Genomic DNA, 11,899 nt, shown 5'->3' on the forward strand with positions numbered 1-11,899 from the left:
TACGGTAAGTTGATTTGAAGGGTGACTTTCAATTCAGTGCTTTCCTTCGATGATAATTAAGCTTAAGTGTAACCTTGAAAACAATCGAATTTGCACCGTGCATCAATGATTACACGTCACTTAAAGTTGTGTCATTCTGTTTTTGCTCGACTTCAAGCGCTTACAAGTGTTACTAAAGCATACCTGCCAACCCGGCCACAGAATACAAAAATCTGGAGACGTCAAGAAATCTTTACATTGCAAGAATGATATTTTCGTGTATGTCTGAATACTCGCCGAAAATCACCCGAAGGCCTTCCGAATGTTCCCAAAGTCTCTCGGTTAGAACAGCATTTACCGATCGTATTTGCTATTGTTGCCATAACCACGCCAACTTTCTACCTTGTATTGTGCAATTTCATGGGTTGATTTCTGACCCTGGGTAGTTAATCGATAATGTCGATAATCGATAACATTCTATAATCGATAATATTCGATAACAATCGATAAAAGATTTCGTTGTGAGTAATCGATAATTATCAATAGACGAGTTCATGCTCTTGATTGCATCATGGGTAATCAGGGCAACATGGCGGGAAATTCAAAGGTTTGTGTGGAAATTCAAAGTGAATTATACTATACATGACTCTACTTTATAGACTTTCGCCTTCATAAACCAAACAAATAAGTTCATGTTCACAACTGAGGTGAACTAGACTTGGTATCTGTTCTTTGGAATTCCTAAATATTGCTCTTTTTGTCTCCTTACGTTCTCTGTAATTTTGTGCCCTTGGAATTACAGGAAATGTATGGCAGAACCTCTTTTTAACAAAACAATTTCTACAAGAGCGATTCTCTCCAAATTTATTCTGCCGCACCTTTAAGCACATATCTTCTGTTTTGGAAAATAAAAAACCCAAAATATCATATCGTGAATACTTTTCATCATTTTGAACTTCCTTGCAAACCTTTGAATTTCTCTCCATTTTGCCCTGATTACCCATGATGCACTTTCCATTTCAAAATTTCCAAGATAACAAAATTAATGAAAAACATTTGAAAAAGGCCACGATGGGTGTTTCCCGGGAGATTTGGTGCTCTAAACAGAAGACCGATAGATTTGAGACTCCTGGGAAAACCGAGAGGGTTGGCAGGAATGCTAAGACCAAAGGGTCAAACATTTTCTCCAACATCTTGTTTGGTGAATACGACATTGGAAAGTTAAATTGCCAAACAAAGTTTGATTATGCACAAGCTTTTGCATAAGAATGTTTCATAAAGATTAAATATTATATGGAAACTTTTCAAGGCACTTAAAATCACACCTACTGATAAACTATACTGCCAGATATGGGTAAATCTTTTTTTGTCCCGTGATAAAGCTAGCTTGAATTCCTAAGCTTTTGCTTAGTGGTGGCCGATAACATATTTGTAACCATATTTGTGTCCCTCAGAGGGACACAAAAATGGTACCGGTATCTCCATACAAAACCTTATAAACTTTAGTAAAACAATAGACCTTATTCACGATGGCCGCCATGTTGGATTTGCTATTATCATGCAAATTAGCTACTCACATCTGAGGGGGCAAACAACACAAGTTCAAGAGGTTATAACGAACATCTTAGCCATACAGATGATTTGTTTCACGTTCATTGAATGTTAGTGAAAAATGAGGAGATAACGAAGTAGAAAGTCAAAATGTCAAAGGCAATCAAAGATATAAAATTATTATAAAAGGTACTTACCGGTAATTCTAAATTCTAAAATGTACTTTTAGCAATGTCATTTTCAATATTACGACGAGCCGATTTTCCGCAATATTTGCCTTTTTTCCAATGTTTGCCTCCCAGCATAACACATGGCTAATTTGCATGACAATTTGAAAACCAACATGGTGGCTATAGTGAATAAGGCCTATTCTTTGAATATCTCCCGTGCAAAACATCGCACAGATGCAAACCTTTGCAAGACTGTTTCAATGTTCATCTTCTTGTATCTCTTTGATTCTTGACCTTATTTGTTGCATGGTTTTGATGATGGTGTGACAGTGAAAACTGGCAAATTATAGGTTTTAATGGAATGTGTAAATAGATATGATATAAACCATTAGAGCTTTTAAAACAATTTTTACTTAGTTAATAGCTTTATAAGATATGTAATTTTATCTTTGGATATCAAAAACTCACTAATGTCCTCATTAACCCTTTGGCACCCAAACTGGCCAGACGATTGTACTCATCAGTAGGGAACCCCCAGGAGTCAATGGGTTAATAAAGACCTGAAGATAAAGGCACCTCACACACAGCTCTGATCCCAGTTGATACACATGCCCACTACAGGGATGATCCCAGTTTTAGGCACCCACTCACAGTATGCATCACAGTTTCCAGATGTTATTGGCAAATCCTACATTGGTCATTTGCACCCTGATGGTCTGTCTTAGCTCTAAACACATTCGTGCACAGGGCTTGTTCCTGAGCAGCAAATATCAATCCTTCGGTGTCTTTCTTGAGGAAACTGTATTGAGCTACCTGTGAATCATGCAAAGGTTTATTTACTTTAACGACCATTGAACTGCCTACTCTGCTCTCAAGGGACTCAAGCGAAATACGTGTTTTCTTTATTCATTCATTGCAGGAATTGTTTATAGACTATTTAGCAGTTACTGCTCATAAACAAGAAAATGACTCAAAGCATCTTACATACAAAGGACTTTGTAAGTATTGCTTCTTGTATGCGTTGAGGTGTCATTGGTTCTAAAGCTGTTCACTGGTCAGTGATAATAGTTTATCAGAGGTGACTAAGATGGAAAATTCTAAACAAAAAGATAAAACTTATTTTTCTTGCTTTGGGAAGAGCTTAAGTCTAGGGACAAAATGCTCCAGTGGTTTAGGAGTTGGATCTGCATGCAGTTCCACTAATGGTTCTATCCTCTCCCAGAACAATGGCTGGATTGTTCTTCTGTGGTCGCAAATTCAGCTCCATCACACGTTGTATATAGCCAATGGGTTGCTTTCAGCCAGTTGGGAATTTTCATCAGATTATGTTTGTTTTGAAATATTTCTTTTCCAAAGAGACAGTGCCTTTTAGCTTATCCAATGGAGAAAAATCACTTTACAAATGACACAGGCACAAACATTATTGATAACAGAATCATTACAATCATGACGACACATCTCTTTATCAGTATTGGAGGCATTAGTTGCTTTTCTTGTGTTCAGACAGTGCCAAGTTTTAGAGCCTTTGGAATAATATTATTAATAATAACTATTGTTTCCTGACCCATATAATATTGTACACACAGGAAACTAATAATATTATTGTTCCTCTTTTTAAATTTTTTTAACCTTTTCCTAATCTTGTAAGAAGAGCTTTCCTTGTCGTAACCTGTCATGTTTAAGAAATTAAGTAAAGGTAACAGCTTTTTTATCAGAAATGTTTTCAAGTGTTTTGTTTGTTTTACACTTAGCCAAAGTTGTTGAAGATGAGGAAGCCTTACAGTTTTTAGCAGGTAAATATTTAATCATCTTTTTTTTCGCCTTTCTGTCTATTCAATTAATGAAAAGAACAGCCCTGGTTATCTTCATCTTTGTGATTGTGGCACCATGGATACCACTATCATCAGCACACGGTTGTCATCATCATCATTGTCATCACTGGTAATTCCATTGACATTTGGATCTGACACCATCATAATGGCATAGCTACCATCAGTATCATGATCATTGCTGTTAGCATCCTCATATAGCTAGTAATAATAATAATAATAATAATAATAATAATAATAATTGTCACGCTAATCGCAGTTGCAAGTGCAGCAATGACACAGCTCAAGAAAGTCGAACTGAGAGCATACTATAGCACCTTTCGCTACCACTATACAGTCCATGTGTGAACTTGGAGCTCAGTTTACAGCCACCTGGAATCAGCTGTATGCTGGTTTTTGCTAAGGGGTGAAAACTGGAGGACCCGGAGAAAAACCCTCGAAGCAGAGTAGAGAACCAACACAAACTCAACCCACTTATGTCATCTGGTCCGGGAAGCGAACCTGGGTCACGTTGGTGGGAGGCGAGTGCTCTCACCACAGCGCCTTCCCTGCTCCCCTAACTGACTTGAACTGACTTGTCAGTTCCAGTTTTCCTAAGTGCGTATGCTCACAACAGAATCTTGTAATTAAATTTAAAGGTCACTAATAATAATAATTATTATTATATGGCTTGTGTTTGTAGCCCATATAATGCATGCTCTGATTGGCTAATTATGACTGAATTGTAGGGTATTATTCTCCCGTAATGCCCACGGGCCGATTACGGGCTTGCAAAAACAAAGCAAAAGGTAATTTAAAAGCCATATAATAAACTACTTTCTAAACGAGCTAGCTCGAGCCGTACTGGGGAATATTGGCCCACAACCTTGGGCCAATATTCCCCAGTACGGCCCTCGTGCTCGGTTAGTAAGAAGTTATTATTATTATCATTATTATTATTAATAATTATATTTAATAATAATAATAATAATAATAATTATTATTATTATTATTATTATCATTATTATTATTATTAATTATTATATTTATTAACAATAATTATTATTAATAATAATTAATTATTATTATTATTATTATTATTATTATTTACACAGATTTCCTAATCACTACCAACACCACGACCATAATCATCGCCGTCATAGTCATCATCATCTCCTTCGCCATCATCATTGCCAATATTAGTCAGCCTTAATTTTTGGTGTTAAGTCCAGTCATGGCAATGGTTAGTAGTTGTAGCAACTACTTGCTGCACCCATCTCCTTTTCTGTAATTGTGAGAACGCGCTATTCAGACAATTTCAGTCTTGGCAGTGAGGCTGAAACATCGTCACATGAACCTCCAATCTGCAGCAAAATGTCTTGAGACACTTCACATTTTCGTTAGTAAACACCAATTCTTTCATATCACAACAAATTCCCTCTTCATCAACAAACCCCCCCCCCCCCACCCCTGAGTAATGTTGTAGAGCTCAAACTCCGCAGACACAACTAACAACCAACATTGATGGGGGCATGCAGGGGTCTACCCTGCTAGCAGAGTCACCTTTGATCTTCCAAGAAAAATCAGGAAGAGGAAGGAGACTCTGCCAGCCACCTCGACTTTCTTTGATTTACCACTCATCCAAAGAAATAAATGAGTCAGTCCAGTTTTGATTTGTCAAACCTGCTTTTTTAATTTTGGTGCATGATCAATCTGCACGCTTCATCAACATTTTTAAAATTTACAACAGCGTGGCAATTTTTAACTGTCAAAATTCCCATTAGTATTTCCTTTGTATACATGTCATTTACAGAAACTAGTTAAAAATGAAATGGCAATTTGTAAAGTCCCATTATGATCAAAAAATTACTTCCGAATTCTTTTTTTCGTCAGATTTTGAAAGTGTGATTGCTCTATACTTGACTTGCAAAATTTTGAGCTTTGATTTTTACCCAAAGTCTGTTCACTTTGAGTGTAAGTTTTGGATTTCATGGTCAGCCATTACTCACATTCAAAGCTTACTGATTGGACCTCAGAGGACTGGAAGTAGAAAAAGTGACATCATTGACTCACTAGCTTAAAATTTCAGAGTGTAAACGCATCTTATTATATACGCAAAACACAAGTTTAAAAGTCTGAAAGCCCAAAACTCCCATGTTGCATATTAATTCAGCCGCCTACACACGCATTGCATTATTATTTTTCTCCTTGACCGAGCTCTCTCAAGATTTTAAAGTAAGTAATGGCAGACCATTAAATAGGAAAATTCCAGTTAAAATTAACAGGTATCTTTTTTTAAATGAAGGCTTGAAACGTAGGTCACTTACTGTTTAGGTAACATAGTTTCAAAATCCAAAGGAAAATTAAAATTGATTTTTTCGGTCGTAGTAGCACTTTAAAAGTGTGAACTATCTTAAGTTTCCAAGGATGTCATCTGTTTGCCTGAATTGTCAGAAAATATCCTGACTGTTTGTTTTTGTTTTGTGGTTTTGAAGTTAACATTGGTCAAGCGTGACTTACCCCTGAATACATTTGAATTTTAACGCATGCTCACTACAAAATGTTGAGGCAGCTGGCAGTCTCCTTCCCCTTCCCAATTTTTCTCGCAGGGTATACACCTTATTCCAAAATGGCCGCTGATTTATGTGCATACAAATTGGCCCTTGTTGCCTCGTTGAAGATAAAATATTCTTTTGAATTTTAAGCTTAAGAACAAGGCATCAAGGGCTAATTTGAATAAAAACAAAAGAATATTTAAATGGCAGCCATTTTGGAATAAGGTGTATTAGGGGTCAGGAAGGGGTGTTAAAACGAGTTGTTAACTTGGTGATGCATTTAAGTATGAATGAAATGTGAAAGCTTCTCAATACTTTTGTCGGAGATTGTAGTTAAATGGGGTAGCTCCCACAGGTCTCCTACAGCTCAGTGGTAGAGGAATGTGAAGCAGTAATCAGAAAGTCGTAGGTTTCTTTCCTGCAAAGGAACACTCTGATTTTCTCCCCCAGCATCTCTGAATCACCGTCAATGAAAAGAAATACTGATACGTTTCTTCATTCATTTACATGTACTGGAGTTAACATTTTACCATCTGCTTAACTACAATAATTAATATTGTACAATCCTGGTCAAAAGTTGTTGGGACATCTTTCAATTCTATTCTATTTGCTTTACATGCTCCAAAAAAGCGTTCGTAAGAAGTATGTGCTTTATTTTTTTTGTAAAAACTTATAATACGAACTACCAACTACTTTCCTTGCCCCCCTCCCCCCTCCCCCAAAGCAATGTTGAAACAAACTGTAGCTTTTCTGAATGATCTCCCAGATAGATGGTCTTGAGAAGTGTTCATTTTTAGGTCAAGTGGCCCAAGACTTTTGCCCAGGATTGTGCGAATGCACTATTCGGGCAATTAGTAAAGCAAAACAATATTGACTCCTGAACTTACAATCATCGTCATAATGAGTTGGCACATTGTGTCTGCATAAAATAACAGGACGATTTGAACCCCTGAAAAAATCATCAAATCCCCCCCTCCCCCATTCAATGTTGCCAGTTTGTAGCCGAATATCACAGGTCGATGCGTCAACAATAGGTTAGTGGTAGAGCATCCGAACAAGTAATTGAAAGGTCGTAGGTTCACCTCCAAAAGGAGCGCTTACGATTTTTTCCGAGTATCCTCGAGTCCCTTATAGAGCGGTTTTCAATTGAGTGTCGAAAGTAATTAGCGAATCGCTTTTGTTTTGCATTACAGTGAGTTTCAATTGAGTATGGTAAAACGAAAACCAAAGTAATTATTTTGGCCAATCAAAAATGACAGAGACAATCCGGCAAACCAATCAAAACTCGAAGTAATTACACATAGCCGACACAAAGCGCGGGAAAATGTGCACACGCGAGCCACGATTGGTTTTGATTTCACTTCTGATTGGTTGAAAAAATGGCGCGAGAACTTTGAACCAATCATTGAGTGAAGTAATCATAAACCAAAGTAATTATCTAATTACTTTCGACACTCAATTGGAAACAGCTCTACTTCACTTAGTGATTGGTTCAAAGTTCTCGCGCCATTTTTTCAACCAATCAGAAGTGAACCAAAACCAATCGTGGCTTGTGCGTGCACATTTTCCCGCGCTTTGTGTCGGCTACGTGTAATTACTTCGAGTTTTGATTGGTTTACCGGATTGTCTCCGTCCTTTTTGATTGGCCAAAGTAATTACTTTGGTTCAGTTTGGTTTTACGACACTCGATTGTAACTCGCTCTAAAAGATGCCGATAGTCTCACACTTCGCATCATGCCAGCAGGATTCATTCTGACTTGTGTTTAGCACTGCAGTATCCAAAACAAGAGTTCTCACTTATATTGTCTTTTGTCGTTTTTTATCAGACATCGTACCTCACAAAGTTTTGGCCAAAGATTTCATGGAAGCTATGAAGAAGAAGTCGAGGAAGTCTTCTATTGAAGTAAACACTGTTAGCTCTGACTCAGAGTGAGAAATAAGGAATTAACTTTTAGAAATACTGACTCGCGATTTTTTTTTAGAAATCCTTCCATGATCCTTTAAGAGTCCCTGCGCAACCATGCAAAATCCACCTGTACACAGCATAGTTGTCACAATATTATTTTTTTAATTCAGTTTTCATGGGAACAAACTGCATACGGTAAACGATTAACGGAGAACAAAATGATATCGTAAGTCTTGACTTCTGTCAATATTAACGTTTTGTTCTTGATAAGAGCAATTCCCTTTCTCACAAACTTTCCACTGCACAATTAAAATTATATTTCAATATTAGGGAGCTTACGAAACGACGACGCCGACGGCATTTCATCTCGTAAATGACGGCGTGAAATGACCAAATTCAAGGTTCTGTGGAGGACGTTACCACATGACGAGGAATTTTCAGTTCTCTTTCTCTACGCTTCCAGCCCACTCATACCAGTTAAATTCGTCGACAGTTACGACACATTTTTAACGCGAAACGACATGAAATAGTTTTATAGTGATATGAATAACGCGAACTCGTATTTTTAAATGAAGACCTCGTAGCCGTCGTCGTCCTCGTTTCGTAAGGTCAGGAGTGGCTCCACCCCGCCCCCACGTCCCCCTCCCCCCGAAAGAACAATATTCCTTCCCAACTTTCCCCCACCGTTTCATTTCACCCGTTCCCATCCCATCGAAAAAAAATAATAACTTAACTTAAATAAAGTTTCAAGCTTATAGAGCAAAGTACAAGTGCTTTACTTATTGAGAAAACTTTGAATTAAATCAAATTAAGGCGGGTCAAATCTTTGTTGGTATTTTTATGAGATGCGAACAAAGGAAAACCCTGTCGAAAAACGTCTGGGAGGGGACTTACATTTGATTGCCCTTGCAATTGGTGGAAAGCAAGTGCTCTCACTACAGCTTCAATTCTTCTCCCAACATTAAAGTGTTACGCTATTTTCAAATATTTCTGTGAGGAAACATGCACGTTGAATTAAAGTTCGGTCTTAACTACTTCTTGTGAGCAGCATTTAACTTATGTCTCCCAAATCGTGGAACTCGACAAATGGAAACTTTCTGGACCGCTTTTCTCTTGCTATTTTGACTCGAAGATTTTTGTCTTTACCTCCTTGCATTCTTTTTAAGAGACAACAGATGAGAATGCTCTATTTGGCGGGGAAGCAGCTAACTATTGCGTCATTCTTGTACACAGATTTGTCTGCTGCTCATCTTTTCTTATCAACATCCGATAAAAGGTCTTGCTGTGCGTAACAAAAAGATTTCGTATCACTGTGTAATTCAGTAATTTAATACTTTTTGTTATAATTACATTGGTGTTGAATCCAGAAGTACTATCTCAATCAGGTTACAAAATTGTCTGCTTCTAGTGGATAAGGTTGGTTGTTACCATTCGGCTCGTAAAATTGCCAAAATCCCTTTAAATTGTGTATCTGAAAGCAATTGAAAACGTTCATTATCAAAAGCATCGTCGAAAAGTTGTTAAGTGTTGTTTTTATGACCCTGGGTAAAATCAGCAAAATCATTTACTTTACACCTCTCTTGATTTCAGTTAAGTCGTTTCGTAAGAAAGCACATTACAAAAGTTGTCTATCGACGCAAAAGATCTGTTCGTTTTTTGCGTCTCATACATGGCGTCGAATTGAGCCTTGGATTTTTATAAAGCGTCTTTTGAGCAGGAAAGGACAGAAGTTGTAGTGTGGTCCGGCTAAAAACAGTCAAGATTGATATCAAAGCCCGGATCCTTTCAAAAAACAAATTATCCAGGGGTGCCCAACGACAATTATTTCCAAAATGCATAGTAATAGGTAAAAAAACGTACAAGAAAACCGGTCAGTGTAAAACGCAGACTGCAGACCAGGGGTAAAATGCAGACTGAGGTTATACCGTAACTGTTGAAAAAGCCCAAACCCCTTAGAAATGCTAACCGTAGGCCTAATAAGGCCTAAAACAATATTTAGGCTTAACTGTTAGCATTTCTAATGGGTTTGGGCTTTTTTAACAGTTAAATTGATTATAACCTCAGTCTGCATTTTAGCCCCGGTCTGCAGTCTGCAGTCTGCGTTTTACACTGTCCGACAAGAAAACCGCCTAATAAAACAATTTTTGGATATATATTTTTTTAATCTTGCTGGGAAAAAAGGTGATCTGCACTCCCAGGATGATTATGAGCAAAATTCCAGTTCCCAGCTACAATCTTGTAGACAGTGAGTCTAGTGAGGTAAACTCCCAGACAGCAAAGAACCTCATGAATATAAATCGTTCGCCAAACTGGTCAAAACTGTTTTTTTTTTCTCGACATGCGATAAGTTAAAAACCAGCGGTAAGCCTGTCCAGTCTCCCCCATTTTCCGTTCTCATCCAGCCAGCACGAATTGACATGCTAAAAATTAAGAAGTTTCCCAGCGAAATGAGCATGAAAATTAATAACTTGCCAGTCACCTTAACTTCCACTGCGGAACACCCTCGTTGGGTGCCCCTGATTATCTTTTGTTATCTTGAGTGGAAATTGGTCAAAAAATTGACCTCAGAGTGAAACAAAATGCACATTAAGTTGTCAGTATTTTATTAGCTCTCCAACTTAGCTCAATACAGTTTGTAATCCACTTGTAAAGTAACAAAAGTCACGCTGCAGCAAAAGACTTTTATTGCGTGATACAGACTTGCATCACATCCCTCCGGCAATTGAATGTCTAAGTGTCCGTTAAACAAAACCGCCAGAGTTAAACCACCTTTTGTTTTCAAAGCAAAAGAGATAAATTGCCTTTTCCGCTAAGATCTTTATAATTATTGCACTAAAGCTTGAAGGCTGACCTTTAACATTTAGTAAAGGGTGTTTTGCAAATATTTCATTTCAACTGTTCCGGTCGATTAAATATTGCCTCCCTGTTCACGTTTAGAACTAAAGTTTTAGCTTCTTTGAGACCAAATTAGCTGAAAACATCATAAAAACTGCTGCTTAATCCTTTTACAATGCACATCAGTGCCATTTTGAAACATCAACACAGTCCCACTCCAGCGGTCACACACGAGAACCTTTCAGTTCATTTGTGGTCTGTTTCAACTCTGCATTTCGCTTCTTTGTGATTGTGATGTCTTTTTCTAACTCCACAATGTCCTTCTCTAACGTATCCGCTGTCTTTTCCGCCTTTTTTCGTCTCTGTACCTCCTTTGCAATCTTCTCTTTGACTTCGTCTAATTTCTCTAAATACTCGGTTTCTGTCAGCGGTGTATAGTTCTTTGTAAATTTATTACCCGCTCTCTCGATTACTCTTAGCTTTTCCTCAATCATTGCTATACGATCTTTAGCCATCATTTCGCGTTTTTCACTCGCATGAATTTCCTTCTCTTTCGTCTCAACAACTATCCGCATCTTTGCAATGGCCTCGATCTTGGATTTAGTTTTCTCTTGGTATCTTTCCAATGTTAGCTCCAATGAACCAACATCAATTTTGTTCTTCTCGAGAAAATCTTTCATGTAAGCGTTTTGTTCGTTTCTCTGGTCCGCAAAGTACAATCTTTCTTTGCAAATACCTTCTTGAATCTCGACTTTTTCCATGTCCTTTTCAGCATTTGCGATCAAGTCCAGAAGTGTTCGTTTCTTCGCGAGTGCTCTTTGTTCTCTCGAAAGCATCTCAGCTAATGCATCCTTGGCTCTCTTCTCTCGGGCTTGTTCCGCCCTTGTGCTTTCCATAATAACTTTCATTTTTCCACGTACGACGTTCATTCCCGAAACGACGCTCTCTCGAGGGTCTCCACGAGCCGTACAAGCCATTTGAAAGTATATCTTTGCTTTGAGAAGGGATTTCTCGTAACCAGATATTTACCGGAACTTTTGTTGTGTCACGCTTGTGATTTCGATGAACTGTCACTGAACCTTACGATTTACGGAA

General features: G+C 37.9%; 2 protein-coding genes across 2 annotated transcripts in view; one reads left to right on the forward strand and one right to left on the reverse strand.

The window, feature by feature from the left end:
- The window catches only part of LOC138033821 (chromatin accessibility complex protein 1-like), an 8,946-nt gene extending 154 nt beyond the window's left edge, over nt 1-8,792 (forward strand). The window contains exons 1-4 of the mRNA XM_068881678.1: nt 1-4; nt 2,620-2,698; nt 3,452-3,493; nt 7,890-8,792. The exon at nt 1-4 is cut by the window's left edge and continues 154 nt beyond it. Of these exons, the coding sequence (XP_068737779.1) occupies nt 1-4; nt 2,620-2,698; nt 3,452-3,493; nt 7,890-7,996 (232 nt within the window). The 3' untranslated portion in view covers nt 7,997-8,792. The remainder of the gene's footprint in view (nt 5-2,619; nt 2,699-3,451; nt 3,494-7,889) is intronic.
- A 1,763-nt stretch (nt 8,793-10,555) lies between these two features.
- Nucleotides 10,556-11,899, reverse strand: LOC138032882 (tropomyosin-like). Its single transcript, XM_068880587.1, has one exon. The coding sequence runs from the start codon at nt 11,779-11,781 to the stop codon at nt 11,029-11,031; it is 753 nt and encodes a 250-aa protein (XP_068736688.1). The 5' UTR covers nt 11,782-11,899; the 3' UTR covers nt 10,556-11,028.

This window comes from Montipora capricornis, chromosome 14 (assembly GCF_036669925.1).
Source record: "Montipora capricornis isolate CH-2021 chromosome 14, ASM3666992v2, whole genome shotgun sequence".
NCBI classification, from domain to species: domain Eukaryota; kingdom Metazoa; phylum Cnidaria; class Anthozoa; order Scleractinia; family Acroporidae; genus Montipora; species Montipora capricornis.